The 1,372-nt window shown below is 70.3% G+C and overlaps 1 protein-coding gene across 1 annotated transcript in view; it reads right to left on the bottom strand.

The window, feature by feature from the left end:
* EMIHUDRAFT_469836 (hypothetical protein) overlaps positions 1-1,194 on the bottom strand; it is a gene marked incomplete at its 5' end in the record, with an annotated part of 3,366 nt that extends 2,172 nt beyond the window's left edge. The window contains one exon of the mRNA XM_005773645.1: positions 552-1,194. Coding sequence (XP_005773702.1) covers positions 552-1,194 — 643 coding nt within the window. The remainder of the gene's footprint in view (positions 1-551) is intronic.
* Positions 1,195-1,372: the final 178 nt, after the last annotated feature.

Here is a 1,372-nt window from a genome sequence, read left to right as displayed (position 1 = left end):
CCTGGAGCTCTAGAGCCGCTCGGAGCTCTCTCGGAGGAGCTCTCTCGGAGATGCCTCTGCCATGTCCCTGCCGTGTCCCCACAAGATCTCTGCAAATCTCCGCGATGTCTCGGAGGTGTCTCGGAGGTGTCTCGGAGGTGTCTCGGGGGTGTCTCGGAGGCGTCTCGGAGGTGTCTCGGAGGCGTCTGCACCCGCGCTGCTGTCGGCTGCGGGAAGCTCGCTCGCTGTCCCACTCTCCCAACTTGGTGCGTCGCCGCCGCCGCCGCCGTGCAGCTGCGCAGGCGAGACCTAGAAAGTTCCTAGAAGGGTTCCCAGAAGCGCCCCCCCCCCCCCCCCCCCACAGCTGCGCAGGAGAGGTGGTCTGCGGCGCCGGCGCTAGCGGGGAGGCCGACGCCCCGCCTAGCCCGCCGCCGCCTCCCGAGCCGCCGCCGCCTATTCTACGTGGAGCAGGTGGGACCACGGCACGGGGAGACGCAAGTGCAAAGGCAGGCAATGCAAAGGCAAGTGCGGAGGAGGCAAGTGTGGCATAGGTGGAGGTACTAAATGCGTACCCAAGCCGCCGCCGCCGAGTCCGAGGGAGTCGAGGGCGCCGAGTCCAGCGAGTGGAGGAGCTGGCGCCGCCGCGGCGGGCGCCGGCGGGGCGCCAAACGGAGACGGCGACGCGGCGGGCGCTCCGAACGGCGACGCCGACCCCGCCGGCGGCGGCACGGTGCCAAAGGGCGACGGCGACGCGCCAAAGGGAGTGGCGGCGGGCACGGCGGGTGCCGGCGCGCCGAAGGGGCTGGGCGGTGTGGCCAGGCCCGGGGAGGCGGCGCCAAAGGCGGCCGCCTTGGCGGCGAAGGGGGAGGCGGCGGCGCCGAACGGCGTGGCAGCGCCGCCGAACGGTGCCGCCGCGGGAGGAGCTCCAAAGACGGCCGGTGCCGCGGCCGCCTGCTGCAGGAGTGAGACGACAGCGGCGTGGCCCTTCTCCTGTGCCACGACGAGCGCGGTCTTGCCCTTGCGTGTGGTCAGCCCGGGGTTCGCTCGCAGCTCAATCAGCGCCTGCACCGCCTCGGTGCGGCCAGCCTGCGCGGCGTACACGAGCGCTGTCGCGCCGACCGTCGGGTTCTGTTCGTTGACGTTCGCGCCGCCCTGGACGAGCCGCTTGATCGAGGCGACGTCGCCGGCCTTGGCGGCGGCGAGGAGCTCAGACATTTTTTTGTTATATACACACACAAGGCTGCAGACCTTGCGGGGGCGGGCGGCGCGGTTGCGCCACGGGCGAGAAATTTGTTTTTAGGTTCGTTGTTAATTAATAATACAGACGGACGGACACTTGCTGTAGCCACATGACACGCACACACGCACACCGCACCGCACCCCCCCCCCCCCA

This window comes from Emiliania huxleyi (assembly GCF_000372725.1).
Source record: "Emiliania huxleyi CCMP1516 unplaced genomic scaffold EMIHUscaffold_331, whole genome shotgun sequence".
NCBI classification, from domain to species: domain Eukaryota; phylum Haptophyta; order Isochrysidales; family Noelaerhabdaceae; genus Emiliania; species Emiliania huxleyi.
Note: the sequence above shows the minus strand (reverse complement) of the source record. Positions and strands in the feature narration are given on the sequence as shown.